The sequence below is a fragment of the Mobula hypostoma genome, chromosome 2 (genome assembly GCF_963921235.1).
Source record: "Mobula hypostoma chromosome 2, sMobHyp1.1, whole genome shotgun sequence".
Taxonomy (NCBI): Eukaryota; Metazoa; Chordata; class Chondrichthyes; order Myliobatiformes; family Myliobatidae; genus Mobula; species Mobula hypostoma.
In genome coordinates, this window is record NC_086098.1 from 38,417,497 (window position 1) to 38,431,984 (window position 14,488).

Sequence of the window (14,488 nt, forward strand, 5' to 3'; positions counted from 1 at the left end):
TATGAAAGAAGGAATAAGTTAAATGACTTCAGAGCAAATTGGGGCTAATGGAATTATTCTGCTGTGAATAGGCACAATCTAATGGAATCAACTATCTCTTGTTCCATAATATGATAGCTTTTTTTGAGTATCTCCTTTGGAAGTCAGTCTGTCAAAGCAGCACCCCCTCAATTTTGCATTGAAGTCTTCAACATGACACATTACTTTTTAAAAAATATACAGCAGGCATGCAAATAGTTTTCCAAAGGTTTTCATAACAGGTTTTGCATTTTCCTTGTCATACAAATCTGGGTAATTACTTATAATATGTCTGCTCAAAGTAAATTAACTTTTCTCTTAAGACTCCAGAGCATTCAAAACATTCTGCTGCGACTGAAACAATCCGAGCCAGGCCAGCAAGCCCGCGCAGATTGGCAAGTAGTGGCGCTGCTGTGGATGCTAGATTCCATCTGCCTCCAAGAATCCATCGCTCTTCTGATCCTGGACTGCTAAATGGTAGTGTTCTTTGTATTTCTTCCTTCGTTTATGATTTAACATGGTCTTGTGTAACATAATTTGTATATGGATTGGCCTTTGGCATTGTTAGATGGCCTGAGTTTTAGAGTGATCGAGCGACACAGTATGGATACAGCCCCTAAGTAAGTAGGTAGTGCAAAAAAAATAGTAAGGTAGAATTCAGTTAATCCATGCGAACCACAGTGCCTGCCCAACTAGTCCCAGTTTCCCTCATTTTAGCCAAATCTCTCCAAGTCCCACCTCTCCATGCACCTATCCAAGTATATTGTTGTACCCCACTCAGTTACTTCCTCCTGGCTTGATTGCAACGTGCACATTAACCACATTTAACACCTTTGTTTTTGATATAATCATCTCGGCTAAGAGTCTCTCTGAAAACATTTCATCATCTTAATAATCTCATTATTTAATGCCATTTTATAAAGGAGGTTTTAACTATTTTTTAAAAATCTGATGTTAATCGTGGATCACGTAGACGCTTGCAGAGATCTGCCTATTCCACTGATCATCAAATGGAGAAATGTTTTATAAATTGCAGAGCATGCTTATCTTTTTAATCAGGATTGCTTGATTCAATTAATGACTTCTTGCTGATTCTGCTTGCTCTGATCTGAACAGCTGAAGGAGAATTCAAGGAAAAATCTGTCAAGAAATTCATCGAACAAGGTGTGAATTGCAGTTTCAGGTGTAAAATTACAATAATCTGCAGTGTTTGCAGTTGTTTAAAGATGATTATTCTGGCTACAGATAATCCCATCTTTTTCCCTCTGAAAGGAATGTTTTGTTGCTTTGCAGATATTGTAGATTTGCAAGCATTTTGTGGAATTGTATTGAATGTGCTGCTTGTGTGCCTATTTTGGTATTCAGATGTTTGCATGTCACTCACTGTACTGCATAGCATTGAAGCCTTACAGAAATGTGCCTACTGAGATGTGTATAGTTCATTTAATAATACTGTATTTGGGTCATTTTGTTAATACTGATTAAAGATTTGGGCTGCTTAGTGTGCAAATTGAGATTTGATGTTGAGGCTTATAATTACTGTGCAAGTACAAGTGGTGGATTGTACAGTGACATTTGTAATAGCATAGGCTTTGATTGTATAGTTGAAGATTGCTAAAGCACTTGATTATGAACCCCACTGAACAAAATTGCTGGTTGATTTGAACATGTGTCATTTTTCAATTAAAGTTTAGGCTTTTCATTGTTTAGTGAATCGTTTGCTTTTTAAACTGGAGAAGCTTAATCAGTTTTCTAAGGATAAGTTCAAAATTTCATGAAACTATAAAAAATTTTGTGTGATATGCTGCATATTTGCATAACAGCAGAAAGTCTGTCATTTCAAATAATTCTGAACATCTATTTTTTTTCTTTTGTTGAAAGATACCATGAGCCAGGATGGTTATGTTTATCCTCCTCCAGTGTCAAGGCTTCTGTCACCACAGAATCTTGCAGCACAAGCTGTCCCTCATCCATATTCTCCTCTTTTACATTCTTTTGTTGGACAGCATGTTCTGTCAGTTAGACAGTTTACGAAAGACCAGGTGATAATTTTCTTTCATTAATGTACTTTAATTTGTAGTTTTGAAGATGTGTAGTTTCTGCCCTGGTGCGAATCTCAGGTGTATCATGAAGTGGATGCTGATGTGCACCAGTTTAAGATGAGATGAAAGGCTTGATAGTTGGCTGATGATGTGTTGTCCAATGTTATGGCACAGTGCCTGAAAAGGTTTTGGTTTGTGTCTGTGTTTCTTACAACTGGGACTTTGATCTCTCCCATGAGTTGGAAAATTCTAGACATTGTCAATTTGTGGATAATTTGGAACACTTGACAGCTGCTTAAATATTTACCAAAAAAGCAAATCACAGTAAATATTCCATGGGTAAATTTAAAGAATTTACAGGCTAAAAATTGTTTAACACAAACTCTGTTTTCAAAGACTAAGCACCAGAATATCGACAGAATATCATGACATTGAATTAACTAAGTGAGCTGGAAATATCCAAAAGAGGCTAGCCCTGAGGCCAGTAAGAACATTTTGATCTCTTTGTAAAGACATGTGAAGGTTGCTGTAATGTTGCAACTGTATGGAAACTGTCACTAATAAAAGTGCCACTGCTAATTTTTGTGTACAAACCCCATTTCCAGAAAAGTTGGGATATTTTTCAAGATGCAATAAAAACAAAAATCTGTGATCTGTTAATTCACGTGAACCTTTATTTAACTGACAAAAGTACAAAGAAAAGATTTTCAATAGTTTTACTGACCAACTTAATTGTATTTTGTAAACATACGCAAATTTAGAATTTGATGGCTGCAACACACTCAACAAAAGTTGGGACAGAGGCATGTTTACCATTGTGTTACATCACCTTTCCTTTTAATAATACTTTTTAATCATTTTGGAACTGAGGATACTAATTGTAGTGGATTTGCAATTGGAAATTTTGTCCACTCTTGCTTGATATAAGTCTTCAGCTGCTCAACAGTCCGTGGTCTCCATTGTCTGATTCTTCTCTTCATGATGTGCCATACATTTTCAATAGGAGATAGATCTGGACTGGCAGCAGGCCAGTCAAGCACACGCACTCTGTGTCTACAAAGCCACGCTTTTGTAGCCCGTGCAGAATGTGGTCTGGCATTGTCCTGCTGAAATAAGCATGGATGTCCCGGGAAGAGAAGTCGCCTTGATGGCAACATATGTCTCTCTAGAATCCTAATATACACCTCAGCATCAATGGTACCTTCATAAACATGCAACTCACCCATGCTATGGGCACTGATACACCCCCATACCATCACAGATACTGACTTTTGCACCTTTCGCTGATAACAATCTGGATGGTCGTTTTCATCTTTGGCACGGAGAACTCGACGCCCGTTTTTTCGGAAAACTAGCTGAAATGTGGACTCATCTGACCACAGCAGACGGTTCCACAGTCTTCTGGTCCATCTGAGATGAGCTCGGACCCAGAGAACTCGCCAGCGTTTCTGCATAGAGTTGATGTATGACTTCCTCCTTGCGTAATACAGTTTCAAGTTGCATTTCTGGATGCAGCGACGGACTGTGTTGAATGTCAATGGTTTTCTGAAGTACTCCCGAGCCCAGGTGGCTATAATTGTCACAGTAGCATGACGGTTTCTTAGGCAGTGCCGCCTGAGAGCTCAAAGATCACGCGCATTGAACAGTAGTTTCCAACCTTGCCCTTTACGCACTGAGATGTCGCTGAATTCTCTGAATCTTTTCACAATATTACGTACTGTAGATGTTGAAAGACCTAACTTCTCTGCAAATATGCAAATTTAGAAAATATCCCAACTTTTCTGGAAATGGGGTTTGTATGTAGAAGTCTGAGTTAACTTGTAGATAGTGATTTTCTGTTCTTTTTTGCAGTTGTCACATTTATTCAATGTTGCTCATAACCTGCGTTTAACAGTGCAGAAAGATCGTAGCCTGGATATTCTAAAGGTTTGTCTAATAATGATATTTAATTTATAATTATCCTAGAAACTTAATTCATCCAACTTCAATACTTGTGATATTGCTCAGATAAAGTATTGATAAATCTCCAGTGTCTTGAAAATAAATAAAGATATATTTCTTGTTTAAATTCTACCCAAAAATATGATGTTTGCATTGGATAACTTGTAATTTAACATTGGTTAATTTATTAAACAGTTCAGTATATATCTTTATTTTTGGTCTATGCAGAATTGCAGTGCAAACAAGCATGCTGAATAGCCTAACTTCGAGGCTCCCGAGTTCGAATCCAGCCGGCTCCCTTGCACGCTTTCCATCCGTGCTGGGTTGAGCGTTGAGCTAGCAACACGGCCTCGTAAAAATAAGGCCTGCTAAAAAAACCGCCGGTAAATAATGTACACCATAAAAATGCCAAGTGAAGGCCATCAAATACCACCTTAAGGAAAATTAGAAACAGGCAGTGAATGCTTGCCAGGTTTCCTGATCTCACAATAAATGATGAAGCTGGAGTTAATGTTGAAAAATGTAGACGGGGTGTCTCAAATTAAGAAATTTGCGAGAAGGGGATATTTAATTGTGTCTTGGTTCTGTTTACACATTTCACCAAGACTTTAGTGTGACAGCAATACTGTGGGAGACTGGTACGTCTTCCAGAGGTGGTTGTAAAATGAAAATAATGAAAAACTGCACTACTCATGCTCACATCAACTATGTAAATTACAATGGTCATAGTTCAGCATGAAGTACAGCCTCAAGGTGTATAAATGTCAAAAGCAGGCATTCTCAATCTGTCCTTTTACTCCCAACAGGGTAAGGTTATGGCTTCCATGTTTTATGAGGTCAGCACAAGAACCAGTAGCTCATTTGCAGCTGCTATGCAACGGCTTGGTGGTTCTGTAGTTCACTTTTCTGAGGCAACTTCATCTGTGCAGAAAGGGGAGTCGCTCTTAGACACTGTACAGACTATGAGTTGCTATGTGGATGTGGTTGTTCTTCGCCATCCTGAACCGGGTGCAGTTGAGGTATGAGTCATTTAGGTACAGAATATTACTGCATTGTTTAACTTTGAGTTTCACTGTCAGAGAATTTATGGTGTTGCAATATACTCCTTAAGTTGTCCATTTGTCAACAATTCATACATTTGAACAGATGTATAGAAACAAGCATTGCTTTGTTTTTTAACAAAAATGATGCAATTTTATTGCTTTTCATACTTACAATACTTCTAATATATACAAAATACAGACTTGTTTTGGAAATGTTTGCTTATTACATTTAGCAGCAATAATTTATGTAACAAAGGTAAGTTTGTCCATTGTAGCCATTTTTAAACAATTCATTAAGACCATCAAAATTAGAGTTGTGTCATTAGGAAAAAATCCATTTAAAATATCATATTTGAACAATGGGCTGCATTATGTAGTGGATTGTTGAGTAGCAAGAGCACTCTGGACAGCATAATCCTGACCTCTGGTATTGCAAAACAGAAAGGCACTAAAGATCAAATGCCGGTTAACAAGTCCAGGCCGAGCTGTGTTGAGCTGAGAGGCTGGATAAACTTCGTACTTGGCTTAATAGCGTTACGCTTGATGGCTGATGCATGTTATTGCGATCCCTTTCACTTGAATGGATTCACCATTCTTGACTGAAAGACTATTACTTTTTTGAAATTTTACTGCCTTAATGCTTTCAATTATTTTATAAGTTAAATGCTTAAATCAGTGTATTGTTCACATGTTGCAGTTTTCAAATGATTTAAATCTTTCAATTGTTTTAAAATGTCGGTGACATTTCAAAACGGTTCAAAAGTCCTTTTTTGAACATCTTGAGGTTCACAGGCCGCTGCACTTGGATGCCTGTGGCAATGAGGCCAAGACATCTCACCAGAGAGTACGACAAAAGGTTAGATCAGTCACGGGGTAGGCTGGAAGTGGGGGAGGGAGCTGCTGGTAGCATAAAGAGAAGCACATTGAACAAACTTTGGCCCAATGGCTACACTTTTTACTTTTATGGATACTGCAGAGGTTAACCATGAGCATTCAAACAAGCTGCTAATTATAAGTTCTATTAAGTTCCAATTTTTTTGTTTTTACAAATCAGTATTTTCAAACTGTACTGCCAATTCAAACTGTACTGCCAATGCACACTAGCGTGAGGTTTTATTAGCTAGTCTAGAGTAGATAAGGCATTTACTGTAATACTAGTCTAAGTTGGTTTCCCCTCCACTATACACCAACCATTGTCTCCGCTGTTAGTCTTCACTTTGTCTGACAAGGTTGGTGGACTTTCCCCTGCCAAGTGGGTGTGTTGTTTGATCTGAGTTCATGTAGGTTGGTCAGTTATGTGTCAAAGTGCAAACCTCATTGAGTGTTGAAATTCCTAAGGAGCCAACCCATCAGGTGATGAGTTTCTGTGCGGGCTCGGTGGCACCAACAGGAATGTCTCCAGTGTCCTGAGGAATTTCAAGGAAAAAAATACTACCTTGCAGCAATTCAGCAAGGATCTTTCAGAACTATGAATGTGTTACAGTAACTGTTGCTTGAATAACATCATTAAGTGAATTTGGCAATAATAAAGTTGAGGCAGGATGATTCAGTAGAGAAGGAAACGTTGTCAGACTGGATTCTTTGTATGCACTCAGTTTATATTAAGCTATCACACTACTTGTTTGTGTGCCGTAAGTTGCTGCAGAACAATGCCTTAATCTGGAAATGCTATTTTCCATGTTTGAGAAAGCATTTCTAACCCTAATGTTTGCAGATTGTTCTATACTTATAATTTTTTTAAGATAAATATCAGGCATTCAGCATAAGAAAATGTTCTTTTCTCAGCTAGTTGTTTAACTTAAGAGATGAATGAAACTGGTGTTGTTGTACCCCAGGTTAAGTTACTTCAACCCCCTACTTTGCTGCACAGAGACTCGTGACTGTGTGGTCACATTCTCCTCTGGCTTCATTACAGGTTTGCAGATGACACCACCCTAGTGAGCTGAATTTCAGATGGTGAGTGAGTACAGGAAGAGTTAGTGATGTGCTGTCATGAGAACAACCTTTCCCTCTCACTGTCAGGAAACCAAAAAAAAAGTCAATGTCTTTAGGGAAAGGGGGACAGTGCACGTGCTCCTGGTGTCATCAATGGTGTTGAGGTAGAGAGATATATTTGCCTCAAGTTCCTATCCTGGTCCAACTTTGTACACAGGAAGTATTCTGTCTGGGTGTGTCATGGCTTGGTATGGTAACTGCTCTGCCAAGAATGCAAGAGACTACAGAGCTCTGGGCACAGTTCAGCACATCATTGAAACCAGCTTCCCTCCATGGATGTGGCCTACATTTCCTACTGCCTTGATTAAAGCAGCCAAAATAACCAAAGACCTGTCCCACCCTAAATATTCTCTCTCATTGGGCAAAAGATACAAAAGCCTGAAGCCACATACCATGCTCAAGGTCAGCTTTTATCCTGCTGTTATAAGACTGATAAACAAACCTCTTGTACAATGAATGGACTCTGAACCTCATGGCCGTGCACCTTATTGTATGTCTATGTTACACTTTCCCCTGTATTAGTACTACATTCTGCATTTTGATATTGCTTTTCCCTTGTTCCACTTTGAAGCACTGATGCAATGAAATGGATGGCATGCAGATCAAAGTTGTTTTTTTTTAACTGTACCTCAGTGCATGTAGCATAATAAACCAATTTACCATTTTATACGGCATCACTTGCAGTATCACAGAAAACTTGTGTTCAGTTTTGTTGAACTGCTACATCTGTGTTACCCTATTTATACAGTGGAATCTGCACTATTGAAAAGCTGATGTTAATAGCTAGTTGCCAGTAGTTTAAGTGAAAACTTACACTCATGATTGTTAAGTGGGAATTGAAGGGGCTGCTTAAGATTTTAATTTCTATGTTGCAAAATAAAAATTGTTTTGAGCTTTGCTACCAATTAAGAAATTTTCTAATAAAAAGTTTTGAAGCAGATTCCTTTAACTTTCATTTGAAGAAACTTTAAACAATAATTTTGGTTATAGTAGGCTGGCCTGTTAATTCATATTACATTAGTTTTATGTTATTATGATTATACATGCATTTAGCTTCAAGTTGGAAGTCCAATACTGAAAAACTTGAATCCAGTCACTTTATTTTTCAGCTTGCTGCTAAAAATTGCCGAAAGCCTATTATTAATGCTGGAGATGGTGTGGGTGAGCATCCAACTCAAGCTCTGCTTGATATTTTCACTATTCGTGAGGAGCTGGGGACAGTCAACGGAATGACGGTGAGATAGATATTCTTTTAGTTGGTTTCTGTAATAACTTTTCAGCATAGTTTGCTGCACTGCTCTGAGCAAACTATCCCTTTTAATCTAATACATTGGCAGTGCTTCAGTTTGTACCATTTCCACCCTAATCTTCAAAAATACTAAATCCTACGTTAAGAATTAACAAGATTTATAGGTGAGAACTCGATGGAAATATTCAGCAGGTAAGGCAATAACCATGTGGAGAGAGAAAGTTAATTTTTCAAGTCATTCTTGCTGCATTTTTGTAACAAAAATATTCTTTTTATTGATTTGATACCAATCTAAGATGTCACCCTGCCATTTGTGCTCATCATGGACCTTACTGAAAATTGTCTTCAAAGCAGTTTTTTTTTGTGGCACAGCAGTCTTTTCCGATGGTAACTGTACATTAGTCGAAATTGGATCCCTGTTACTCAGCTATTATTATCTGAGCAGCCAGTCTCATTAAGGAATGCTTAACTTTGTAACATAATATAGACATTGTGAAATTCATTTTATTTTACAATATTTATCTGTACCTAAAAAGCATAATTTTAGAAATTATCTTCGTAAAGCAGAATTACTGAGCAGATTTGGAGTCAAAACTGCCTAGTCCCATCGACCTGCCCTTCGTACTCCTGCACAGGAATCCTTCAGTTTTATAGTAAATAATGCTACAGTATAATGACCAGTGGATTTCACTAAATTTACTAACTTAAACCACCTTAAATCCAGCGAGTCCTGAATGCCAGTATTTGATTCATAATTGCATACTATTTATGATGGCTTAAGTAGAGGTTTGAATGTCGTGTCTTACTATTACTATTGCAAATTTGAACATAAATAGAAGCAGGACTCTTTAACAATCAGATCAAGTCTGCAAAGATTGTGGCTGATCTGTTAGTTCAGTGTGATTTTCCCTGCCTAGTATGGGAACTGTACTTCCCTCAATCTGCAGAGAGTGGTGTGGACAGCCCAACAAATCTGTAGATGTGAACTTCCCACTACTCAGGACATTTACAGAGACGGGTATGTGAAAAGGGCCCGAAGGATCACTGGGGACCCAGGTCACCCCAACCACAAACTGTTCCAGCTGCTACCATCCGGGAAACAGTACCGCAGCATAAAAGCCACAGGCTCCGGGATAGCTTCTTCCACCAGGCCATCAGACAGATTAATTTACGCTGATACAATTGTATTTCTATGCTATACTGACTGTCTTGTTGTACATACTATTTATTACAAATGACTATAAATTGCCCATTGCACTCTTAGACAGACGTAACATAAAGATTTCTACTCCATTTATGTGAAGGATGTAAGTAAGAAAGTCAATTCAATTCAATTCACAATCTCTAAGGCCTTGCACAAAAAGGGTAAAGGGTAATTATGGAAGTGTGGCTTAACTAAAAGCATATCTTTGCCCATAAAGACTTTGCAAAGACTAAATTGGAAGATACTGTAAAGATGTGGTAGAAAGTCTTGTGGTCAGATGAGACTAAAGTGGAACGTTTTGGCCTTGACACATACGTGTGGCGTAAATCTGCTCATCAGGCAGGTAACACGATCCCCACTGGAGGATGGAGAAGGCAGCTATGGGGATGCTTTTCTGCACCAGGGACAGGAAATCTGGTCAGGATTGATGGGAAGATGAATGGTCTCACAGAGATCCTGGATAAAAACTTGCTAGCCTCAGTCAGAAAGCCTAAACTGGAGGAGGCTCACCTTTCAGCAGGACAGCAATCCAAAGCACACTGCCAGAGCAACCGTGGACTGGCTTCTAATGAAGAAAATTGATGTCCTTGAGTGGCCCAGTCAAAGTCTTGATCTTAACCTAATCGAATATTTCTGGCAAGACCTCAGGATTGCTGTCCACAGTCCTGTTGCAGCTTAAGCAATTTTGCAAGGAGGAATAGGCAAATCTTGCTCCATCACACTGTGCAAAACTAATAGAGACTTAGTCAAAAAGACCACTGGCTGTAATAGCTGTGAGAAGTCGTTCAACTAAGTACTGAGAAAATGGGGGTGAATACTTTTGAACTGCTGACATTTCAGGTTTTGAATTTTCAGCTTTTCATGCTTTACAATTCTCCATGTGTTTTGGGCTCTATTGTGAAAAAAGAAACGTGATTCACAAAAATTCTCAGTTAAATTGATCAAAATCCCCAGTTGTAATATAGTAATTGTCTAGCCTATCTCTTTAACTTCAAAGCATCTCTGGCTCTTCACAACCAGATTTCTGATAATTATTGGAATTGAGTTATTTTCAATGTATAATATACACAGTGCCGGTCATCGTCACATACCAAATCTTGTAAAATAGTTGTATAATTCTGCACTGAAAGGCAATTTCTATTTTCTCATTGCATCATAATACATCACAGATTAATGAGCTTTGTGCTTTTGAATTTGTGCCAAGTATGATTAAACTAAGTTTTCACCAATTGTCATTGTAATATATCTGTAGATTACAATGGTTGGAGACCTGAAGCATGGACGAACCGTACATTCTCTTGCCTACCTTCTCACATTATATCGAGTGAATCTCCGATATGTTACTCCCAAAAATCTTCGGATGCCCCATAATATCGTTCATTTTCTTGAATCCAGAGGAATTAAGCAGGTGAGCACAAGTAATCTGCACTTGAAGCTGAAACGTTACAAAACCTGCAAATTCATAATATAAGCATGTTTGAGGAAATGGGAGTTATGCTGTTTGCTTACAGATGTAGAATACTGTGGTACTCTTATATTCTTGGACAGATCAGCAGTTTTTGTTTTCTAATGTCTTTTTGTATATAACACCTGTTTGTATTTACAGGAGGAATTTGACAGTTTGGAAGAGGCCCTACTAGACACTGATGTATTGTACATGACTAGGATTCAGAAAGAAAGATTTGCCTCTGAAGAAGAATATGAAGCGGTAATGAAAAATGTATACTAAATGAAATCAGGAATCTTTCCAGCAATGCACCTTTGTTTAAAAATTAAGTTAACCATTACATTTCGGCTTATTTGAATCAATTTTAAGTATTTTGGAATTAAGATATATGTCTCAATTAACTTTTGTTAACTTTCCCATTGCAGTATTCCTTGATATGTTTGTGACTTTATTTTGATTTGCTCACTGTTCTATGTAATTCTATTGATTTTTTTTTGCTGTGTATTCTTTTTTTTTGTTTTTAGTTGCAAGGTGCAGTGCCTTATTACTGAGGAACTAATTTCAGTAATCACAGCTGAATGAGTACACATTAGAACCTGAAGTCATTTTGTGATTGTCCCAAAAAACCTGTAGAACATTTCTGGCTAGGGATGGAAAACTAGGCAGTAAGCCATTTGCCTTCCAGGCCTGAAAACAATTTTCAATAATGATTTCAAATATGCTTTCCCCAGAGGTGGGCAAAGGGCCCCAGTGAGTTTAAGAGGTCACAAGAAAGAGGCCCCAAGGAGTTTTAAAGAAGCATGGAAAACAGCACCTGATGCGCCAGGCACACAATTCTGCACAGTAGGAGAGCAGAAATTGGTTGAAAAAACAGTTTCCTGCACTGTTAGTTAAAACATTGTCTCTTTGTAAGATTTGATTAATTGTCCAGAGAAATCAGTGATCCTTAAATAACAGATTACTTGCCAATTCTGTTGGCAACCTTCCGATTTAAAGAAGGTGCTTCAGCCAAACCTGAGCCTAAACTCACCCAGGGACCTCATTTGCTGCATTTAAGGAAAGACACTTAAATTGGTTAAGCATTGTGTTTTTTTTTCATCCATATCAACTAGCACTCCAAGCTAGAGTCAATAATATTGTTCCTTGTATCACCTGGTGAGGGTATTAAAGTAACACGGTAATTATTTAAATGCTTGATATTCTGCAATTTAGAATCTTACTTCTAATACTTCAAACATGAGGAATTCTGCAGATGCTGGAAATTCAAGCAACGCGCATCAAAATTGCTGGTGAATGCAGCAGGCCAGGCAACATCTCTAGGAAGAGATTTCAGGCGGAGACCCTTGGTCAGGACTAACTGAAGGAAGAGCTAGTAAGAGATTTAAGATAAGAGAAACTATACCCCTTGCCCATCCTCTGGGTTCTCCTCCCCCTCCCTTCCCTTCTCCCTGGGCCTCCTGTCCCATGATCCTCTCATATCCCTTTTGCCAATCACCTGTCCAGCTCTTGGCTCCATCCTTCCCCGTCCTGTCTTCTCCTATCATTTTGGAAACCCCCCTCCCCCTCCCACTTTCAAATCTCTTACTAACTCTTCCTTCAGTTAGTCCCGATGAAAGGTCTCGGCCCGAAACGTCGACTGTACTTCTTCCTAGAGATGCTGCCTGGCCTGCTGCGTTCACCAGCAACTTTGATGTGTGTTGTTTTAATACTTCATAAGGGTTATTTTTTATATTATACAGAATCAGATTTCTTTTTTTTCTAATGATTTAAATTTTATTGAATTCTTTTACAAATTTTTCCCCGAACCCTTGAGTCAGTGTTGAAATTATGTAGCATAGCTTATGAAACATAAAGTTATCCATTCAATGAAAAACAAACATGGTAGGAATAAATATCAGTATAATAACCATGTGTGTCTATTTAGATCGCTAATAACGTAAAAGACTGCCATTCAGCAATACGTTTCACCACACATTCACCACTATTTCCCCCCAGGAAACCTAAATATTTGCCCCCATTTTTGTGTATAGATGTCCAGTCTATCAAACTGTTTGTAAGACATGTGTTCAAAGGCTGCCACTTTGGCTATTTCTGTGGCCCACTCCTGAAATGATGGTCCCCCCAAGTTCTGCCAGCCTCTAAGTATAATTTGTCTTCCTACCATTATACTTGTCTGGATCCAATTTTGAGAGTGTTTATCCCCAAGTAACCCAAGTGTGTCTCCCAAGACAAAAAGTCTGGGGCAGAAAGGGAGTTGAATACCCGAAACTTCACCAATATACTTATGTATCACAATCCAAAATTCTTGAATTCTGGGACAGGACCAGAGAGCATGTACTGAGTCCCCTTTATCTGCCTCACAGCGCCAGCATTCAGGGGTGTTTTCAACCCTAATCTATGTAACCTTGCTGGAGTCCAATAGAGACAGTGTAGGATCTTAAACTGAATAAGGCACACTCTCAGGTCTCTTGACATTGTTTTGACATTTTTGCAAATTTTGTCCCACTCCCTTGTCTCAAAAGTCACACTCAGGTCTTTTTCCCATGCTCTTTTAAGACCCAACAGAAATTTGTCCCCGGAGATTTGTGTTAAAGCTGAATAATAAGTTGAGGCTTCGTGACCTTTACCATATGCAGCCAGTACAGTAGACAGTATCGTAGCAACTTGTGGGGGTTGCTGTGTAGAACCAAAAGTTGTATGTAGCAAATGACGCAGTTGAAGATATCTCCAAAATTGTGACCTAGAAATATCGTACTGTTGGGTTAATTGATTAAAAGATTTTAAACTATCATCATTATAAAGGTCTCCCAATTTAATTATACCTTTCCCTCCAGAGGAAAGGGGACTTATCAATACACAAGTTTGGATTCATCGAGATACTCGAGGCTTCATTCAAATATGGATTAAATTTAAATAATCTGGCTAGCTAATTCCAAAACAAATGCATATGCGATATAATTGGGTGAGACCTGGCCTCGGGAGGTAACTTGATAGACAAACACTGTAATGGAGGGATGGGAGGAAGAGCAGAGCACTCAATACGATGCCAAGGAGGTGCTCTCTCCGGAGGGAGAGACCAATGTGCTAAATGCTTATTAAGGATAAAGGCATAGTAATATTATATTAACTTTGGCAAACCTAAGCCCCCCCTTTCAACTGGCAGTTGTAATTTGTTAAAGTTTAAGCGTGGGCATTTCCCATTCCAAATAAAAGCCTTAATTATTTTATCAAATTGCTTAAAATATGTTAATGGGATTTGAACTGGTAACGATTGGAACAGATAATTAACCTTTGGAATGCTATTCATCTTCAAGGCATTTACTTTTCCCGACATTGACAAATACAATGATGACCATCTGTCTACATCACATGAAATTCTCTGCAATAATGGATCAACATTTACCTTTACTAAATCCTTCAGCTGAGGGGGAAGATTAATACCTAAATATCGTATACCCTTCTTTGGCCTGTGAAATTGGCCTGGGTAAAAAGCAGATGCAGGGCAATATGCAGTCAACGGTAGTGCTTCTGATTTTGTCCAATTAACCT

The 14,488-nt window shown here is 38.4% G+C and overlaps 1 protein-coding gene across 2 annotated transcripts in view; it reads left to right on the top strand.

The window, feature by feature from the left end:
- Positions 1-14,488, top strand: part of cad (carbamoyl-phosphate synthetase 2, aspartate transcarbamylase, and dihydroorotase) — a 95,534-nt gene that overhangs the window by 73,370 nt on the left and 7,676 nt on the right. Inside the window, exons 35-42 of one of the 2 annotated variants that reach the window (XM_063035657.1) lie at positions 342-495; positions 1,135-1,182; positions 1,900-2,060; positions 3,912-3,986; positions 4,808-5,020; positions 8,149-8,274; positions 10,745-10,900; positions 11,099-11,200. In XM_063035657.1, the coding sequence (XP_062891727.1) occupies positions 342-495; positions 1,135-1,182; positions 1,900-2,060; positions 3,912-3,986; positions 4,808-5,020; positions 8,149-8,274; positions 10,745-10,900; positions 11,099-11,200 (1,035 nt within the window). The remainder of the gene's footprint in view (positions 1-341; positions 496-1,134; positions 1,183-1,899; positions 2,061-3,911; positions 3,987-4,807; positions 5,021-8,148; positions 8,275-10,744; positions 10,901-11,098; positions 11,201-14,488) is intronic. The other variant, XM_063035663.1, reaches the window with a different exon arrangement.